General features: G+C 46.7%; 1 protein-coding gene across 1 annotated transcript in view; it reads left to right on the top strand.

Annotated features, from left to right (window-relative positions):
* Positions 1-7277: 7277 nt before the first annotated feature.
* VLDLR (very low density lipoprotein receptor) overlaps positions 7278-18467 on the top strand; it is a 57815-nt gene continuing 46625 nt past the window's right edge. Inside the window, exon 1 of the mRNA XM_007939430.2 lies at positions 7278-7359. Coding sequence (XP_007937621.1) covers positions 7278-7359 — 82 coding nt within the window. The remainder of the gene's footprint in view (positions 7360-18467) is intronic.

Genomic DNA, 18467 nt, shown 5'->3' with positions numbered 1-18467 from the left:
GCTACAGATCTAGCTGGATTTGAGATGCAGAGCCAGGAGCAGAGTGCATGGAGCAGGGATGGGAGGTTGTTCTGGAACATGGGTCAGGGAAGGCGACATCTCACTAAAATATCACCTACAGCTTTCTTCCTACACCACCCCCTGCCCAGAGCTTCAGACTTGACCCCAGTGACTCATAACTCAGAATGCACAGTGGAATCAGCCAGAAGCTTTTAAAACTCTCATGCCTCTGCCCTCTCCCAGGAACTTCTATGTAATTGGTCTAGAGTTGTGCGCTGACATTAACCTTCTTGAAAACTCTTCTGGAGATTTTAGTGTTCAGCAGGGTTGAGAGTCACTGCCTTCCCTTATTCAAATCTTTGGCCCACACCTGTAATACCCTTTGCCTCTCTTTAATTACATGAGAGCTGCTGTGAATAACAACAGCAGCAGCAGCAGCAAAAACAATAATAATATCATTAGTATTAATAATAACCCATCGTCATCAAGTTGATTCTGACTCACAGTGACCCTATAGGACAGAGGAGAACTGCCCCATGGGGTTTCCAAGGCTGTCATCTTTATAGAAGCAGACTGTCATATCATTCTCCAGAGCAACTGGGGGATTTGAACTGCCAACCTTTTGGTTAGCTGCTGAGCACTCAACCACTGTGCCATCAGGGCTCCTTAGTATTAACAATGATAGTTAATAATTTTGAGCATTTATTATACACTAGGCACTGTTCTAAGTGCTTTGCTATTATAAATGCATAGAATCCTCATAAGAAGGGGGCATTCTGGTTAGCCTCATTTTTTCAGGTGAAAAAACTGAGGCACAGAGAGAGGTTAAATAATTTGCTTACAATTTCACAGCCAGTAAGTGACTGACCAGGCTTTGACCCCAGGAAGACTGGTTCCAGCGCCTAGTCTCTTATCCATTAACTGACCCTGCCTCTCCAGAGTCCCTGGGTGGTACAAACCCTTAAAGTGCTTGGTTGCTGACCAAAAGGTTGGAGGTACAAGTCCACCCAGAGGTCCCTCAGAAGAAAGGCCTGGTGATCTAATTCTGAAAAATCAGCTACTGAAAACACAATAGAGCCCAGTTCTACTCTGACACAGATAGGAACACCAGGAGTCAGAGCCAAAGTGATGGCATCTGGTGGTGATGCCTCCCTAGTCTAAGCATTAATTCACCACACAGAGGCATTTTGGTACCACATAGTACCCTCTGGATCCTGGACAGATCAAACCACCTTCTTAGATAGCCATATTTCTAAATAGACTTATCTGATCCTATCATCCTTGATCAAAAACCTCCAATAGCTTACTACTTAAGGGATAAAAATCCAAAAAACATACAAATACCTTCCTAAACTTGACCTGCCTACTCTCTGGTGTCTCCTCTATCCAAGTACACTCTCCCTCACAACTCAGGATTACTTGCAGTTCCTAGAATCCACCATAAAACCCTAAGAGCAAGCTCAAAAACTAGACTCCCTTTCACACTCCAGATACATTTTTTAAAAAGTTGCCTTGGAGTTGATTTTTGGAAGAAGATTGCCAGGCCTTTATTCTGAGGCACTTCTGGATGGACTCAAACCTCCAAGTTTTCAGTTAACAGTGAAGCATGTTAATCTCTTTTACCACTCAGGGTTTCTGCCATCAGCTTTATTGTTCTTGTTATGTGCCATTGAGTCGGACCCGACTCATAACAACCTCTTCTTGGGTTTCCGAGGCAGTATCACTATGGAAGTAGATTGCCCAACCTTCTTTCCAAGGAGTGGCTGGTGGCTTTGAACCACCAGCCTTCTGGTTAGCAGTCAAGTGCCTTAGGCACTGTGCTACCAGAACTCCCACCATCAGCATTAGAATTTAAAAATGTGTTTCTAAAACAATAGAGAGGCAGTAGGAAGAAACTCCCTAAAAAGCCATGCTGGAAGGAAGCATACTCATTCAGAAGACTAAGCCTTTCAAAGAAGCTGAGTAGCAGTCTAATGTGAATTTAAACCATATAAACACGTAAGAAAACATTAGGTACCCCGCTGTCCACATCCACAAAACTCCTAAGTGTTTAAAAACAGAAGGATCATCGTCCAATGTTAAGTACTTAAAGAACTTGCTGCATTACTCATAACTTGCAGCTTAAAATTCTTACGTCCTAATACGCAATCTATCCTTAGCTGACTCAGCAAGTGGCCACAAAGTCCCCATTTCCATAGAAGCTCCAGTTTAAGAGTGTTTTAAATTCTGTAGCACTACGTTCCAATGCCTCTTGCAAACTGCACTCATGACAAAGTGGGACCATCACATTTCTGGCCAGAATCATAGGCATTAGCTATCAGAGTTTCTGGAGAGTAAAGTTAAAGTGGCCCAGTACTTCATTCTTTCCTCGAAAAACAAACAAAAGCAAACCCAACACTTCTGCAAAACAAAGGACAGTAGAAAGTTCACCATCAGCCAGCATGTGGATGTCATATGGATTTACTTCAATTGAAAACGTAAACTGCTGTGGAGTGCATTATGTCTCCCAGGTCTGTAAATCTACCCACAACTCTGACATCAAATTTACACTGGCCATTAACTGAGCAAAAGCCAATACCAGGGCAGATCACCAGGTCTTTCTCCCATGGAGCCCCTGGGTAGGTTTGAACAGTCAACCTTTCATCTGCAATGTGTTATAAATCTTGATGAAAGCAGACTGCTACATTTTTTTTCCTGAAGAGTGGCTAGGGGGTTCAAACTGCCAAACTTTTGATTACCAGCTGAGCTCTTTAACCACAGCACCACGATTATAGCCTAGAAAACCCTATAAGGCAGTTCTACTCTGAAGATGGGGCAATCTACTTCCGTAGTGATACTGCCTCGGAAGCCCAAGGAGGGGTCGCTATGAGTTGGGTCAGACTCAATGACACATAACAACAACAACACTCTGTCACCTGGGGTTACTATGAGCCCCAACAGTCTCAATGGCATCCAACAGCAACAAGAGAAGTGAAGCTACTTAGCAATTAAAACTGTAGAAAAGAGGGCATTCTCAAAAAAGGTTTCTTCAGCATGGGTGATCTTAAGAATCACCTTGAGTAGGGTTACAAATACAGATTCTTGGGCTGTACACTAAACCTACTGAAGCAGGAACGCCAAGGGTGGGCCTGGCAATGTGCATGTTGATAGACATTACGAATGATGCTTATGGAACATGTATGTTTAGAAAACACTGTTCTAAGAGATTCATCCAAATTGAGGAAAGTCTTATGGAAGGATTGATTATATGAACATTTGTTACAGTGGAAATAATGGTATCTTCCTCCCTTTCTTTAGGTACTCATTCATTACTGGGGCTTCTAACTATTCTTCTTCTAATCTCTTCTTAAGGAGTCCTGGTGGCACAGTGGTTACACACTTATTTACTAACCAAAAGGTTCAAACCTATGATCCACTCTGTGGGAGAAAGATGTGGCTATCTGTTCCTATAAAGATGACAGCCTAGGAAACCCCATGGGACAGGTCAACTGTCCGACAGGGTCACTATGAGTTGAACCTGACAACACCTAGCAAGTCTTCTCCTACTCCATCACCCTAAAGAAGTCACCTTTCATACCACTGCCAGAGGGATCTTTCTAGAACAAAGTGGGTGTCTGTCCACAGATCAAAAATCCGTTATGATACCTGGGGGCACTGAGCTTCTGTAAAGGTGATGGTAAAATCTGGAAACAGGTAACAGCAATGGCTGCACAATGTGATGGAAGTAATGAATGCCACTGAATTATTTAAGTAAAAAGAATGTTAAAATAGCCATTTTGTTTTCATATATACTCATCATAATAAAAAAAAATAATTTTTAAAATAAACTCAAAAAAGCTCTAAACACACACACACACAACTCCATCGTGAGTCCTGGCCATGGCTTTGTAGGATAAAATACGTACCTTTATATGATGAATATACAACACTCACCAACCCCAGTTCTTGCTTTTCGTCTTTGGTGCTACTGCCCATCTTTAGCCCACTTGAATCCTGCCTTTGAACCATACTGAATTCCCTCATTTTCTTGAACACATGATACACTTTTGTCTCTGTTCCTTCTTCTTCCCATCCTCATCCTTCCCTTTCCCCCAGTGGACTAGCCAGGTGGATGCCAGGTTAAGCTTAGGCACCAGAATCTCAGTAATCTAAAAACTCACTGCTGACCAGTAGATTGCAACTCATAGCGACCCCTCCTTGGGTTTCCCAGGCAGCATTGCTACGGAAGTAGATCACCCAACCTTCCTTCTGAGGAGTGGCTGGTGCATTTGAACCTCCAGCCTTCTGGTTAGCAGTCAAATGCCATGGGCACTATGCCACCAGAGCTCCCAAAATTTCAGTAGATGAAGACATCCAGTATACCAATGGCCATCAAGTTGATTCTGACTCACTGTGCTGATTTTCAAAAAAACCGAAAAGCAAACCCACTACCATCAAGTCAGTTCTGACTCATAGCAACCTCCATAGGGTTTCCAAGGCTGTAAATCTTTACAGAAGCAGACTGCTGCAGAACAGCTGGTGGGTACGAACTGCTAACTTTTTGATTAGTAGCCCAATGTTTTAACTGCTGTGCCACCAGCACTCCTTATCATTGCCATACAAGTAAACGTATGTGGCAGATTGTGGGAGTGAATGGAATTGCCTATAGATTGACATGAATGCTTCAGCGGTCCAGCTTGCCAGCCTCTCTGAGCCCAGCTAGTTCAACCACACCCAGCTCCACTCGTGATAAATTCCTCCTTCTGGTTATCTGGTTACTTTTTGTATTAATCAAATGCATTCCTGCTGATAATACTTCTGTTCTAATAATCAGTGCTTTGCGGAGAGCTGATCCTTGAGGTCACAGAACTGTTGCTGTTGGTTTCTGTTTTCAGTTTACAGATCATAAAGCAGGCACAGAGAGGCACAGTGATTTTCCCAATTTACACAGCCATTCAGAGATGGAGTTGAAAGTTTTGCTTTTCCTTTCGAGTCTAAAAAAAATAAAATAAGACAATAATAATAAAAGAAGCTACAGGGATGAATATATAACACAGTGTTGAACATAGAGCTGCTGCTAATTTCACTAAGTTTATTTATATCCCTTGGAGAGATAGAAAGAGTAACACATGTTTGTCAAAGATAAGTCTTATTATACTGTATCAATGTTTAGATTGTGGTGTACATTTATCTCCAAGTAAAAGGTTAAAAACAAGTCATGTGACTGTTCATTAACGTTATACTTTTTTATTTTGATTCTGCCTACTCCCTGTACCCCCTTTCTTCTTCAGTTAAGTGGCAAGACTTGTCAGATGGCCTTCCAGAGCTCCAAGGACACTGAAGACGCCACACACCTAAGTTTTTACTGTCCTACCTTAATGCCTGTTAGGTCAACAACCTGGGCATGCATCTTCAATACCAACTGACATACCATAGATTTTAATTCAGTCTCACATGCAACATGTATGTGGCTGCTGCAGTTTGTCTCAAACGTGTAACCAAAACAGCATTCAGAATTCAAACTGAAGGTGCAATCCTATTATTGGTTTAGTCAAGCCCCTTCATACTTATCAGCCACAACCTGTGTAATCCTCTGGCCCCACTAAAGTGTATCTTGAATTGGAATTTTCCTCTCTGCTTCCTGGATACAGTAAGTTCCTAAGAAACTTGTCATCCAATGGTGAGTCTTGATAAATGCCAGAGGAAGCCCAGGACAAAGAGATTAGGGTTAGGCAATACCCATCCCTTCTCAGATCACCAATGGAAAGAACTGGAACATGATCTTAGTGGTATCTGCCAACTTTAAATCATTCAAGGTAAAAACGATTTTTTTAACATTTTAAAAAGTCTTTATTTAAAAAGACTAACTAACTTGATATGTCCTCCTATCCTTCCTAGATGCTTAGCGGACCACAGACCAGTCACCTCAACCAGAGGAAAATGTCCAAGAAAACACAAGTACACAGAAAGCAAACTGCAGGCTCAGGGACTATCACGAACCAAACAAAAATCACTTCGTTCTATGACTCTTACCTTTGCTTCTTTTTTTCTTTCTTAAGCCTTGTAATTGAATGTTACCAAGTCTGTCAAGAGGAATAAACTTATATGTGCCCCCTCCTCAAACAAGAAAAGGTTAAGCTTTTAATTGCAGGCCCTCAAACTATCATTTTGTGCAATTAGCAATTAACTATAATCGTTGATGAGAGAATGCAGAGCTGTGCGAGCAATTTCCCTCCTGTCCCAGACGGGGTTATATTTAGCTTTTTTCTATTACAGAGAACAAGCCACAACCGCATACACGCTCACACACACACTTAAAGGTACATTTAATTTTTGGCAAAAATCGGCATTGCAATGTGCAATGGAGACCAGCATCCCGAACCCCACATTAGAGCAGTCCAGACGTTTGTTGTACCCTCTTCTCTTCATCACTCTGGGATCACTCTCAGGGTGCAGAGAGGAGGTCCAAGGAAGCTGCTACCTACCAGCCTCACTGAACCAGCCTTTCGCGGAGGGTGGTAGGGGGTTTAGAGCGCAGTCGAGGGTGTAGCCCCTGGACCCTGCAAGTCCCCCCTTGGACTGCAAGTACTCTGACTGGGGAGGTGGTGGCAATAGCAGCGATAGTTGCATCAGCTCTAACTGCTGCCACCGCCACTGCATTGACTGCTGGCGGCAGCGAGAGGGAACAGTGCTGACTGTAGGGAGCGCACAGCGGTGGCGGCAGGTTCCCTGGATCAGGAAATTAGGACAGGCCCCGGGGATTGGAGGCGAGGACGGCGCGCGAGCCAACCAGCGGCCGCTCCGGACCCCCGTGAGCCGGCGGCCGCTCCGAGCTGCCCGGCCAGGAGCAGTCCGGGCGGCGGCGGCGGCCACGGCCACGGCCACTCGCGCCCGCCTGCCCGTTTGTGCTCACACCCTGTTCGGCGGAGGAGGCGCCGACCCCCGCGTTCCGCCCTCCGCCGCTCCCACGCTCAGGCCTGGCCCGGTGGGTGCCGGGCTCCGGCTCGCTCGCCGGCTCCGCGCTGCTCCCGCCCCTCCCTGCTCTGCAGCGCCTGCATTATTGCTGCCCGCAGGCCCGGCTCGTACGGCGGCTGCAGGGAGGCGGGCAGGAGGGCGGGTGGGTTGCGGGTGGGGAGGAGATTGTGCAAGTTGGCGAGGAGGGGGTGCCCTCTTCTCCCCGCTCCCGGTCCCCCTCTAACTCCTTCCCCTCCTCCCCGCCCCGCCCCCACCTCCTTCCTCCTTCCGAAGGCTGGTAACTTGTTGTGCGGAGCAGCGGCGGCACCATCCAGGCGGGCACCATGGGCACGTCCGCGCGCTGGGCGCTTTGGCTGCTGCTGGTGCTGAGCTGGGCGCCCCGGGGGAGCGGCGCCACCGGAGCCGGTGAGTGAGGACGCGTCTCTCGTGGGCAGCCCGGGTGTCCTGGGGCTCCGGGGGGCTCCTGCGCCCACCCCTCCAGGAGGCGCCTCTCCACGCTTCTCCTCCCTCCCCCCTCCCCGGTGGCTCCTCCGAGCTGTCAGCTCCGCGGCTCCCGGGGTTGAGAGACATGGGGTTCGGGGCGTCGTAAAGGCGCGCCTCAACTACTCCTCATTTCTTACAGCCCCTCCCCGAAGCCGCGGCTTGGCCTCGTTCTTCACCCGCCAGGCAGAGGCTGGAGATGTAGCTCCCGAGCCCTTGGAACAATGGTCCTGCTTCTTCTGCCGCGCGGAGTGTTAGGAAGGAGGCAGAGGGCCGGGCAGAGGCAGGGGTGGCAGCCCGGGGGCGCTCCTGGGCCTTGGGGAGGGTACGAGCAGGTGGTGGGCGAGGGTAGGCGACACCGGGGACGCGGGGAGCGGGGCCGGGCCGGGACCAGAGTCCCCCAGCGGTCGTGAGCAGGCGCACGTTCTGTGGGCGGCAGCTGCGAGTAGTGCGCAGCCCGCGCACCCGTCTGCGCTCCCCCGGTGCCGGGCCCTCTCCCCAACGCTGGTTGAAGGAGGAGTGAAGCTTTAAAAAAGGACTCCTCACGGGGACGGTCCTCTCTCCTCCTTGCCCCTCGGGCGTCCTTTGGAAACACCTGGGGTGTCCCGTGTTGCTGAGCAGGGGAGGGGCAGTGGGGACTAGACTTAATCAGGTTAGTTGGCTAATCCTTGTTCTCTGTGAGGTTTTCTCGTAAAGAGTCGAGTCCTAGTGACTCTCATTAGCCTTGTTCTAAACAATAGGTCGGAGGAGGAGCTCGGACTGGGTGCACTGGTGTATGGCTGTAGCTTGCTGAGGGGGCGACCACTATTGAGTCCCCATGGGTCTCCAGCGCTGGGCCTGGAGGCCCATCTTCAGCCACTCTCAGACCACCTTGGGCCCTCAACTTTCCTGGGCAGGCGACAGGAAGCGCAGTTCTAAGGGGAGTGCGGTCAGAGTGCTTCCCTGAACCAGTCGTGACACCAACAGGCTGGCTTGGCAACTCTAGGGAATTGGGGCAGAAAGCTGCCGCGACCCTAATCACCCATTCTCGACTCTCTGGTAGCTTAGGGGGCTGCCTGACTGCAGTCATGTGCATCTTCTGAAAGGAGAGCAAACTTGAAAATCTGTGTTCAAGCCGCTTCCCAGCATTATTTCGGGTTGACTTTCCGAGCTGCCCCCTGCGCACTAGTCCCTGACAGTCTCTAGCCAGCTTGTGACTGGGACCACTCTTCTGACCCTTGGGATTGGCTGGCCGCCCGATCACGTTTGGGTTGGTCACATGGCTCCACCGACTCATAACTTTGCAGCGTGAGAAGTCTTATCTTTAAGGGAAACATGAAAGAGACCTGGCCACTCCAACCAACTGTCCCTCAATGCTTCCACTACCCAGACTCCTGGGTAAGGCAGAGGAGCAGTGAAGATGACCTGGGATGTGCAGCAAACCCAAGAGACACAGAGCAAAGCCCTGCTTCCTGGAGTTTGCAGATCCCATCATTAATGGAGGGGCAAAACTAACTTACTATAAATAGCATCTCAGGATGGTGCTATGACTTGCAGTTATACTTTTAGGTACCATGTCAAAACTCTAAGATGTGCCACAAACTCCTGATAAGATGAAAGATTACTTTTTGCTGCATGTCCATTCATCGACTTTGAGTATGAGTGTTTTCAGTTAGAGTTCACTTTACCCTGTAGGATGCTAGAAATAACACCCAACAGTTGGAACAAATTATTATTAGGTGTCATGGAGTGGTTATGACCTGTCCTGAATATGTACAACAGAATGAAACACTGCCCTATCTTGTGATATCCTCACAATCCTTGCTGTGTCTGAGCCCATTGTTGTAGCCACTGTGTCAATCCATCTCACTGAGGGTCTTCCTCTTTTTCACAGACCCTGTACTTTACCAAGCATGACATCCTTCTCCAGGGACTGATAATTCCTGATAACATGTCCAAAGTATGTGAGACGAAGTCTTGCCATCCTCAATTCTAAGAGGCATTCCAGCTGTATTCTTCCAAGACAATTTGTTCGTTCTTCTAGGCATCCATGGTACCTTCAGTGTTCTTTGCCAATACCACAATTCAAAGGCATTAATTCTTCTGCAGTGTTCCTTATTCATTGTCCAGCTTCCATATGCATGTGAGGTGATTGAAAATACCATGGCTTGGGTCCAAAACCAAAAAACAAACTCATTGCCATTGAGTCGGTTCCAACTCATAGTGACCCCTTTTGGGTTCCTGAGGCGGTAAATTTTTATGGAAGTCGATTGCCCAGTCTTCGTTCTATGGAGTGGTTGGTGGGTTTGAACGTCCAACCTTCTGGTTAGCAGTCAAATGCCTCAGGCACTACGTTACCAGAGCTCCCTGTGGCTTGGGTCAGGCATACCTCATTCTTCAAAGTGATATCATTGAACACTTTAAGGAGGTCTTTTGCGTCAGATTTGCCTGATGCAATACGTTGTTTGATTTCTTTACTGCTGCTTCGATGGGTGTTGATTGTGAATCCAAGTAAAATGAAATCCTTGACAACTTCAGTCTTTTTTCTAGTTATCATAATGCTGCTTATTGGTCCAGTTGTAAGGAGTTTTGCTTTATGTTGAGGTGTAATCCATATTGAAGTCTTTGATCTTTGTCAGTAAGTGCTTTAGGTCTTCTTCACTTTCAGCAAGCAGGGTTATGTCATCTGCATATTGCAGGTTTTTAATGAGTCTTCCTCCAATCCTGTTGTTATATTCCTCTTCATGTAGTCCAGCTTCTCAGAGTATTTTCTCAGCATGCAGAATTAATGCATATGGTGAAAGGATACAACCCTATACATACTTTTGCTGAGTTTAAGCCATGTAGTATCCCCTTGTTCTGTTGAAACTACTGCCTCTTGGTTTATGTACAGGTTCCACATGAGCACAATTAAGTGTTCTGGAATTCTTATTGTTCCCCAAATTGTCCATGATTTGTTATGACCCACACAGTTGAATGCTTTTGTATGGTCAATAAAACATGGGTAAACATCTTTCTGGTATTCCTTGCTTTCAGCCAAGATCCATCTGACTTTAGCAAGGTAACCCTCATTCTACATTCTTTTCTGCATGTAGCTTGAATTTCTGTCATTTACCTGTCTATGCATTTTTAATTATCTTGTGCAGAATTTTACTGATGTATGACATTAATGATACTGTTCAATAATTTCCACACTGAAAAGCGAGTTAGTGGAAACCATATGTTCACCTTATATTAGATAGGTAAATGTACCCTGTGCTTTTCTTTGTCACATGGGAAATATGTGGCGTGCCATGAATGTGGCAGAGAGAAACCCATGCAGGGCTTAAGTTCTTCAAAGAAAGGCAGGCAGGCACATCCTTTCTGAACTGGAGGGAGTTTGGGTTGCCTAAGCAACTACTAACCTCAAGCCAACCCAGACTGGCCCTGTTTTAAGTAGCCCCAAAGCATATAGGCTGACTTCCTGGCCTTGGTCTTCACTCCCCGCCCCCCTACACTTTTGCTACTTTTTTTTCACAGTACCACCCCCAACACACACACAAACTCTTATGGTACTGGTTTAAAATACTTTAGGAAAAGGGCAAGGGTACCCCTAAGACTCTGGCAAGGAACCTAAATCTAGCTGCTACAAGAAGCTAAAGTTCAGTAGTATAAGCACTGTGCTTGATAGCAAAACACAGCAGGTTCCAGGAAATTTCCTCCAGCCCACAGGGTCAAGATTAGGATCTGGTGTACCACATGTTCTTGAAGGCCATAGTCTAGAAGAAGCATGCTTTGTGGGAATTATTTGTAATGGCTGTTGTCTGCATTAGCTGCTTTTCAGTTGATTCCAACTCATGGCAACCCCATAGCTAGTTACCTTGGCTAGTGACTTAGCGAAAGAGTATACAGAGCTTCTCTAATTGAGGAAAAGAGGTTGGTAAAGATTGGCAGTAGTAACTGACCTGGAAAGGTGGGGAAGGGGAAAAGAAATTTGGCTTCTCCAGATAGCACCAAGGGCAGTTGTGACAATGATAGTAATTCTCACGTAGGTCAAAGAATGAGCATATGAGCAGGGACTCTGCATGAGGGCCACCAGCCAAGTCCTTAATGGCAGTGACAGCTTCTTGAAGTCCTGAGCAGGTTTCTTTTCCAAATTGCCCTCTTGCCCACTTCATGTGGCATTTAGCTGGAGTGTCTGTCCTGTGTCCCATTTGATTCTTTGCTTTTATTACTTGAGTCCCCAGATACCTAAAACATGCTGAAAGGCCAAGTTCAACAGAGTTGCCCAATGTTACACCTTAAGTACAGCAAACTGCATTGCTGGCAGAGGTAATTATGGCCACCTCCACGAGCAAAAGACATGAAGGCCTGGTCAAAGATTTTCTGCCTTTTATAAAATTGAATAACATAAACTTACTTCACTGAAGTAGTTTCATTATAGTTCTGTGGTGAGTTGCCGTCAAGTTGGCTCTGACTCATGGTGACCTTATGGATAACAGAAGGGAATGTTGCCTGGTCCTGAGACATCTTCATGATCCTTGGTATGTTTGAGTCCATCGCTGTGGCTGTTGTGTCACTCCGTCTCATGGAGGGTTTCATTGGCCCTCTACCTTACCAACCATGGTGTCCTTTTCTATCACTGATCTTTCCTGATGACATGACCAAAGTAAGCAGGTCAAAGTCTTACTCTTCGCTTCTAAGAAGCATTCTGGTTGTATTTCTTCTACGATTGATTTTTGCTTCTCTGGCAGTCCACAGCATTCAGTATTCTTTCCCACTGTTGCAGTTTGAATGTATCAACTCTTTTTCTTTCCTGGTTTTTCATTGGCCAGCTCCATTGTGGTTAGTTAGTTGTCTTCAAGTCAATTTTGACTCATGGTGACTGCATATGTGCAGAGTAGAACTGCTCCACAGGGTGTTCAAGTCTGGACCTTTTGGAAGCAATCTCCAGGCCTGTCTTCTGAAGTGCCTCTAGGTGGGTTTGAGCTGCCAACCTGTCAGCTAGTAGTCACTTCCAGAGGAGGTGAAAAATAGTTACAAATCTTCTCTTCCAGAAGGGACATCTAACTGGTAAGACCTCACAAGATGTCCTAGAGTAGAAAATGGCCATAAGATTGAGGAAACAGATCATATTTAGGCATATGGCTTTGGGTTTCGATCAAAAAACCAAAGACTCACCACAGAATGGCAATGTAGATGACACATATTAAAATCTAGACCATTTGCTGTATATCATAGAATTTGAGTCAAGTTATTCTTTTTCATAGAGAGGAGTGTGATCAAGACTTGGCAGTCACTGCTGTGGCTTCAAGTCATAATCAGTTTCCTTTGGCTACTGATCTTTCCTTGGAAAGCCACCCTCACATACTGGCCTATAAGAAATGAAATGCCTGAAAGTGTATGATAAGGTCTGCAGTGCCCCTGCGTTAGGAGAGCCTCTCATGGTAGACTAGTACAGCTGCCCTCTAGATGGTAGTTGATAGACTTAAAATTGCCTAGTTTGTTCCCTTATAATTTAAGTAAATCTACAGAGAGTACTTGGACCCCAGCATGAGGAACTGTCATGCAAGGCAGAGTCCAGCAATACCTTCTGCAGAAGTAATGGGTGGGGTGTACCTGCTAGACAGGTGCAGGTGGTCCAGGGGTGATTTTATCTCCCTGGCTGAAGAGGTTTTTGGCTCAGAAATTGAGGACTGAGAGTTTTTCTGAGGACTTAGAGGCAGAATGTGAGTCTGCTTTGGGGGAATCTGGCTTTGTTCATGAAATTCACCTCAATTTCCCTGTCTGCATTTTTCAATCTGATTTGGTATCTTTTGCAAGCTCTGTTTCTGCCACTACACTCTGCTCTTGTTAGCTGTTGAGTTAGCCTCTAACTCATGGCAACCCCGTGTATAACAGGATTGGACTGTCGTGATCCATAGAGTTTTCACTGGCTGATTTTTAGAAGTAGATTGCCAGGCCTTTTTTCCTAGTCTGCTTTGATCTGGTAGGACATTTATAGTGAATGCTAGAGACAGTGGGAAGCCAAGAAGTGAAACCTTCTTTGGCATTCCTGGCCATTCTGTTGTTGGCTACTATCAAGTCAGCCCTGACTCATGGCAACCTCACACACAATGGAACAAATCGCTGCCCACTCCTGTGCCCTCCTCATGATGGGTTACAGATCAGACATTGTTCCATTGTGGTTCTTAGGGTTTTCATTGGCTGGTTTTCAGTAGATCATCAAGCCTTTCTTCCTAGTCTGTCTTAGTCTGGAAGCTCTGCTAAAACCTGTTCCGCATCCTAGCAACACACAAGCCTCCACTAACAGACGAGTGGTGGCTCCATATGAGGTGCATTGGCCCAGAATCGAACGTAGGCCTCCATATGGAAGGTGAGAATTCTACCACTGGATCACCAGTGCCCTCCATTAGACTCTAATACCATTAGCATCACCAACTTAGGTGTGCTAACTGCCACAGGAACAAAATAAGGCATCAGGTCATAAAGTGACATCTCTTAGGAAAGCTTGGGCCTGCTAGTTATTTTGAACCACTGTTAAGCAAGGTGCTGTGAGAGTTATTAATACAGAGATTTTGCTTAAAAGGAGATAATGTTCACTTAGCAATCCTTTGCCTGCTTTATATCTTAGAGATGCTATATGGGCTGGGAAGGGTATGTATGGCTTTGTAGTTCAGAGTTAACTTTGGAGGAAAAAAGCTAAGATTAAGATGAGGCCAATGGCCAAAGTGGCTGATATGTGCCATCAACCTAGGGAGTCTGGGGTGGCCCTGCTGGCTAGTGGCCTTTATGTGTCCAGCCACAAAGTGGCCTGTGTTGGTGGTGGCAGGGGGCTTGCAGTTTACCAAGAACCAAATCCACTGCCATTGAGTTTATTCTGATTCATAGTGACCCGATAAGACAGAATAGAACTGCCCAAGAAAGGAGAGGATGAAAACCTTGGTGGTAGGCAACATTTGCAAGGCATCTCATATGTTATAACTTGATAAACCAAACCCAACCCATTGCCGTGGAATCGATTCTGACCCATGGCAACCTGTGTGTTTCAGAGTGAACTGTGCTCCGTAAGAGTTTCCTTGACTGTATTCTTTACAGAAGCAGATCACCAACCTTTTCTTTCACAGCACTGGTGGTGACTTCGAACCACCAGCTTTTAGATTAGTTGTTGTTAGGTGTTGTTGAGTCAGTTCCAACTAATAGAGACCTTGTGTATAACAGAACAAGCTACCGCCTATTCCTGCACCGTTCCCACCATTGCTGCTATGCTGCAGCCCATTGTTGCAGCAACTGTGTCAGTCCATCTCGTTGAGAGTCTTCCTCTTTCTCCCTGACCTTCTACTTTACCAAGCATGATGTCCTTCTGCAGGGATTGGTCCCTCCTGAAAATATGTGCAAAATACATGAGACAATGGTTCGCAGACAAGCGCAGATAGTTTGCATCACCCAAGGCCTTTATGATTTGATACTTCCCCTAAAATGCTATGAAATTCACAAGATTTCTATCTGATAGGCTACTCTGATCTTTCATTTTCCTAAGAAGCCTTCCCAAGATCTGAGTCGCAGACTGGGCAGTAAGTTCACTGATGAGGTTGTAGAGTACAGGGCAACCTTCATACATCTGCTTGAAACCACTTGATGGCACTAGGTGTGGAGGACGCTGAGCCCAGGGATTTGGTCCTTCCCTTCGTGTCATCCCATCTAGTGGAGAAGACAGACTAGGAAACCAGTGGTCCAGAAACAACCTGGAACAGAAGCTTTGAACAGGAATGAGCAGATTCAGTGTGACGTGGTAATCACAGAAATGACAGATAGGCATCGAAGATTGCCCAGTTCCTATGTGGTAAACCAGCCAAACCCGTTGCCGTGAAATGGATTCTGATTCATGGCACCTGCATGTGTGACAGAGTAGAACTGCCCCACGGGATTGTCTTTGCAGAAACAGATTGCCAGGCCTTTCTTCCATGGTGCTGCTCGGTAGGTTCAAACCATCACCAACGTTTAGGTTAGTAGTTTGCATCACCCAGGGAAGTTTGCCTGAAATCACCAGGAACTCAGCCTTTCTTCTGACAAAGGCAGGAATGACTCCAGCTGGGCAGATGACCTTACAAAAGTAACAAGATTCACGCAACAGTGTGTTGCTGCCAACTTTGCCACAAGGGCATTCAAATGTGTCAGAAGTAAAATCCGGGTTGGATAGATCAGATTTCTCAGTTTACCCATTGTTGTTTTGCTGTTAGGTGCCATTGAGTCTGTTTTCTTTCTTTCTTTTTTAAACATATTATTGTGGTTTGCATGAAAGTTTATAGAGCACATTAGTTTTCCATTCAACAACTTACATGTGTACAACGTGACATTAGTTGCAGTCCCGTAAGTGTAATAGCACTCTTACCCCTCTTCCCTGGGTTCCCTGTTTCCATTCAGCTGCTTTTGGACAAATGCTGCTCTTTAGGTCTTGTAGGGCTGATTGCTCTGAGGAGCATCGATGTTATTGTTCACTCTCTAGGCCTATTGTTAGGCTAAAAAGTGACCCCTGGGGGGTGGGTTCGGTTTCAGATTTGAAGGATGTCTAAGGGCCACAGTGGGGGGGGGGAGTGTTGAGTTGATTTTCAATTCATAGCGACCCCATGTGGCAGAGTAAAACTGCCCCATGAGGTTTCCTAGGCTGTCATCTTTACAGGAGCAGATGGCTGGGTCTTTCTCCTGTGGAGTGGCTTGTTGTTGTTGTTGTTGTTATGTGACGTTGAGTTGGCCCAACTCATAGCGACCCCTCCTTGGGTTTCCGAGGCAGTATCACTACGGAAGTAGGATTGCCCAACCTTCCTTCCGAGGAGTGGCTGGTGGGTTTGAACTGCCAGCCTTCTGGTTAGCAGTCAAGTGCTTTAGCCACTATGCTACCAGGGTTCCAACTACCAATCTTTCCCTTAGCAGCTGAGTACTAAACCATTGCACCATCAGGGCTCCTACTTTCCTCGTTAGCCTCTTCCTTACAAGGAAATGCGGCCAACATACCCACGCGGCCAACATACCCACACTGCCACACTCATTCTGACACAAATGTGTGAAAGTGGACTGTTTTCAGATGACAAAGTGCCCAAAGATGAGGTGACAGCACTCGACTAGGCAAAGGGAAGTGTCCTTTATAAAGCTAGAATCTTTCAAAGTGCTCTGGCTGGTATCGCAGCTGGTCTCACTTGGTTTCAAGTTCAGAAAAGCTGGAAGAACGCTTTGAGGAAAGTCTATAAATCAGACCTGCTTTGTTGTTGTTGTTGTTGTTGTTATGTGCCGTCGAGTCGGCCCCGACTCATAGCGACCCCTCCTTGGGTTTCCGAGGCAGTATCACTACGGAAGTAGGATTGCCCAACCTTCCTTCCGAGGAGTGGCTGGTGGGTTAGTGAACTAATAATAAATCAATGGGTACGTCCGAGAATACTAACTAGTACCCATGGAACCTTTACACGCGAGGTGCCAGATCCCAAGTTGCAAAGATAAATTCCGGCCCCGCCTTTGGGGATCCCCTTTTCTAGAGGTAGAAGAAGCAGGTAGGTAAGCACATCACCATACATGTTGGCTGTGTGACAGGCGTGGGGGCTGTAGGGACACTGCCAGACCACACCTAGTTCTGCAAAGAAAGGAAGGAATCAAAGGTCTCATTTGGGAGGTGAAATCTGAGCCCACTCCCTCCCTTACTCCTCGTGGATGTGTGAGCAGTGGTAATATGTTGTTATGTGCCATCGAGTCGGACCCAACTCATAGTGACCCCTCCTTGGGTTTCCAAGGTAGTATCACTACAGAAGTAGTTTCCCCAACCTTCCTTCCAGGGAGTGGCTGGGGGGTTTGAACCGACAGCCTTCTGATTAGCAGTCAAGTGCCTTAGGTACTACGCTACCAGAGCTCCAAACCAAAATAGGGTAGGGGCAGGGGGAAGTGAGTTGGAGTCCTTGGGGCTTTTAGCTTAGCAGGTATAGCCTGAGTTGAGGCTATATGGTGGGTGAGTGGTAGCTAATTGGGGAAGTCTGGAGAAATCAGGAGGACACTTAGACTTAACCCTAGAGACAGAGGGAAGCCAGGAAGTCATGCCCTCTTGGCCATTCTGTCATTATTAGCTGACCCCACACATAATGAAAAGAAATGTTCTCCAGTCCTGCGCCTTCCTCATGATGGGTTTCAGATCAGATGCTGTTCTACTGTGGTCCATAGAATTTCATTGGCTGGATTTCAGAAGTAGATTGCCAGGCCTTTCTTCCTGGTCTTAGTCTGGATACTCTGCTGAAACCAGTTCAGTATCAACATGAAAGTCTCCGCTGACAGACAGCTGGTAGCAGTGCATGAGGTACGTTGACGAGAAGTCAAGCCTGGGTCTCCCACGCAGAAGGATAGGGTTCTGCCACTGAGTGACCAATGGCTCAAGAGGCATTCTCTCACTCAGTGCCACTGAGTTGGGTCTGACTCATAGCGACCCCTCTTTGGGTGTCCAATGCAGTATCACTATGGAAGTAGATTGCCCAACCTTCCTTCTGGGAAGTGGCTGGTGGATTTGAACTGCCAGCCTTCTGGTTAGCACTCAAATGCCTTAGGCACTATGCCACTGGAGCTTCCCAGTGGCATTCTAGGTGGTTTGAATCACTATATTGGTTAGGATAAAGAAAGCGGAAGGCTGGAGGTGGAGAAGCAGGAGATTTAAATTTAGATCAGGTGAAAGATGAGGGCTTGGACAGTGCCAGAGCTTGATGGCAAAATGTCAGGGAGAATCTGGGCTCATTAATGGAGTGCTGAGTTAGGTAGGTGATGGGCCAGTCAAAGACAGGGCACTTGGGGAAGGCAGGCTAGGTGTTAAAAGAACCCTTCTGCTGTGCAGTAACAGGCAATCAAGTCAATTTTACCTACCTAATGGTCACAAAGGGAGCTCTGGTAGAATAGTGGCTAAGGCACTTGACTGCTCACCAGAAGGCTGGCGGTTAAAACCCACCAGCCTCTCCTCGGAAGGAAGGTTGGGCAATCCTACTTCCGTAGTGATACTGCCTCGGAAACCCAAGGAGGGGTCGCTATGAGTCGGGGCCGACTCGACGGCGAAC

Source organism: Orycteropus afer, unplaced genomic scaffold (assembly GCF_000298275.1).
Source record: "Orycteropus afer afer isolate SDZICR_OR568_19922 unplaced genomic scaffold, OryAfe1.0 scaffold00005, whole genome shotgun sequence".
NCBI lineage: Eukaryota > Metazoa > Chordata > Mammalia > Tubulidentata > Orycteropodidae > Orycteropus > Orycteropus afer.
The sequence above is the reverse complement of the archived record's forward strand: the minus strand, read 5'-3'. Positions and strand labels throughout refer to the sequence as shown.